This window comes from Vollenhovia emeryi, unplaced genomic scaffold, assembly GCF_000949405.1.
Source record: "Vollenhovia emeryi isolate VEMERY1.0 unplaced genomic scaffold, V.emery_V1.0 DF944052.1, whole genome shotgun sequence".
NCBI lineage: Eukaryota > Metazoa > Arthropoda > Insecta > Hymenoptera > Formicidae > Vollenhovia > Vollenhovia emeryi.
The window spans coordinates 1-2,719 of record NW_011962314.1 but is presented as its reverse complement, the minus strand read 5'-3'; the positions used below and the strand labels follow the sequence as shown (position 1 = coordinate 2,719).

Here is a 2,719-nt window from a genome sequence, read left to right as displayed (position 1 = left end):
AACTCGGAAGCAAAATCCAGTCTCGTAGGGTATAAAAGGAGGACCGCGTGGAAGCCAGGGCAAGTATTCCAGTGGGTTAACCTGTCGGGATACTTGCCCTGGCTTCCACGCGGGCCTCCTTTTATACCCTACGAGACTGGATTTTGCTTCCGAGTTTTTGGCCGAACTACTCAGAATCTGGCGCCCGCACGCGTGTCGCGCAGTGCCGATTGCCATTTTGTGCCGGATCGCGTATTGCGACCGCTACAGGTTAATTAATATTTAATTATTAAAAATCCTATCCAAAATATAGGTACACATTTGTTAAAAACACGTCCGTTATAGGTCCAAAACAGGTCCAAAATAGATCCAAAGTTGGATGTATTTTGGACGTCCTATGGATCTCTAAAGCAGTGTCATTTGGACATCCCATGGGCGTCCAATGGACATTCTACGGGCCTTAAATGGACGTACTTTGGACGTCCGAATGTCCAGATGCGACCGTCCATTGGACATCCTGTGGACGTCCATGTGCTATCTGGGTGTGAAAGCACCCTAAAGGCTGGTTTATGATGGCCGTAACTGTTAACTTATGCCAGAACCGGTAAAGTTCGATACTGGGATTTTAATGCTTTCGTTCATAATGGGTTTCCGGATGCTGGTGACTTATGCCTTAACTTTAAAGAAACTCAACTTTTAAGGCTGGTTATGATGGCCGTAACTGTTAATTTATGCCGAAACCGGTACAGTTTATATTGTGATTTCAATGCTTCATAATAAGTTCTAGGATCCAGATGACTTATGCCGTAATTGTAAAAGTTAACTCAAATTTAACTTTAAGGTAATACGGCAAGAGATTTTGAAAAGCCTTATGTCTACAATGCTAGAGCGCCTTGGTCCAAGTTCTCAGATTGTAGACAAGTTCTAGTATTGTAGAAAATTCACTATTATTTTATAAGCGAAGAATTGCAAATACCAGGTGAGTACATATATTATGATATAATACAAGAATATAACATAATAAAAAATATATATAAATAACAATGCTTTTACTTGCTGCGACATATCTAGCACGAAAAAATTTTTAAATCTTGATCACAGATATTTAGTGAAAATAGCTCTTGTTAGATAACAAATAAAACTCCCATTGTATAAACACATCTATATTATAAGAGCTTACAACACCGAATACATGAAATAAACAAGTCAAAAGAAAAAATAACCTTTAAGCGTTGATAATCAGGTTAATGCCGTAGATACATATATTTTAATGTTTTGTTACAAGAATACTGTAAATGTAGAAGATGAGTCCTTAAAATATGTTTGTAACTCCTTGTATAGTATGGAGATTTGAAAATTTCCAATAAAAGATTTAATATCTTGCAAAATTGAAAAATACTAATACTTGTGCATTTAAAATATTATTTTGTACAGGAAGCAATAGATGCTAATAAAATGGATTCAGATGAAGCAATTGTGTGTGCAATGTTTGCAACAATACTTGGTTTAGCTTATTATGCTGCAAACGCAGCACCAAAGATATCTAGAAGAAAACGTCATTGGGGTGTACGTCCAATAAATAGGAAGAGAATAACCAAAGGTCACTTTCATAATTTATTTTATGATATGAAAAAAGTTGACAAAGAACACTTTTTAAAATACACAAGAATGTCACCCGAATGTTTCTACTTTTTACTGAATCTTATTGAACATAAATTAGTGAAACGCAGCATGCGACAAACGATAAGTCCTGAACACAGACTTGTTATTACATTATTGTAAGTATACAAATATTATAAATTATAATAGATTATTATTGTTTTATATATAATAAAGTAAAGAATAGTAACTTTCTGTCAAAAACAATAACATTTATAATATTAGACATAAATTATTATTTCAGTTATCTGGCACAAGGCTGCAATATGCAGGTAGTAGCATGGTCGTTTTTGATAGGAAAAACAACAGTGTCTGTAATCGTACGTGAAACTTGTGCAGCCATTTGGGAAGTTCTTTCTCCAATTTATTTGAAAACGCCAACAACTGAAGATTTACTAAACAAGAGTAAAAGATTTTATGAACAGTGGAACCTTCCTAACTGTTGTGGTGCTATAGATGGGAAACATATAGTTATTCAGGTTCCGAATAAATCTGGAAGTGCCTATTTTAATTATAAAAAAACTTTTAGCATTATATTAATGGCTGTTTGTGACGCTGATTACATATTTACATTTGTGGACATTGGAGCATTTGGTTCACAAAGTGATGGAGGTGTTTTTAAAGAGTCAACCTTTGGACGAGCACTGGAATCTGGTACAATAAAGTTACCAGCAGACTCGCCATTGCCAAATACAAATAGTATGTTTCCATATTATTTTGTAGGAGATGAAGCTTTTCCGTTAAAATCTTATATTATTCTGAGACCCTATCCTGGAAAGAATTTAGATGTTCAGAAAAGAATTTTTAATTATCGGTTGTCAAGAGCACGGCGAACAATAGAAAATGCATTTGGCATTCTATCATCAAGGTGGCGAATATTGCGAAATAATATTATAGCTAATGTGGAAACTGTAGAGAAAATTGTTGCAGCAACAGTGTGTCTACACAACTTTTTACGTATTTTTGAACAAGAAGTTCCTACGCACGAAAGAGTGTATTGTCCTTCATCTTTTATCGACAATGTTCATTCTGATGGAAGCATTACACCAGGCTTGTATTCGCTCATACTTGACGCCGACTG

General features: G+C 35.2%; 1 protein-coding gene across 1 annotated transcript; it reads left to right on the top strand.

The window, feature by feature from the left end:
- Nucleotides 1–7: 7 nt before the first annotated feature.
- LOC105564283 lies at nt 8–2,692 on the top strand (the record flags this gene model as incomplete). Its single annotated transcript, XM_012016550.1, has 2 exons — nt 8–1,757; nt 1,883–2,692. Coding segments are annotated over exons 1-2 (1,133 nt in total), but the record flags the coding sequence as incomplete, so codon positions are not given.
- Between the last annotated feature and the right edge of the window lie 27 nt (nt 2,693–2,719).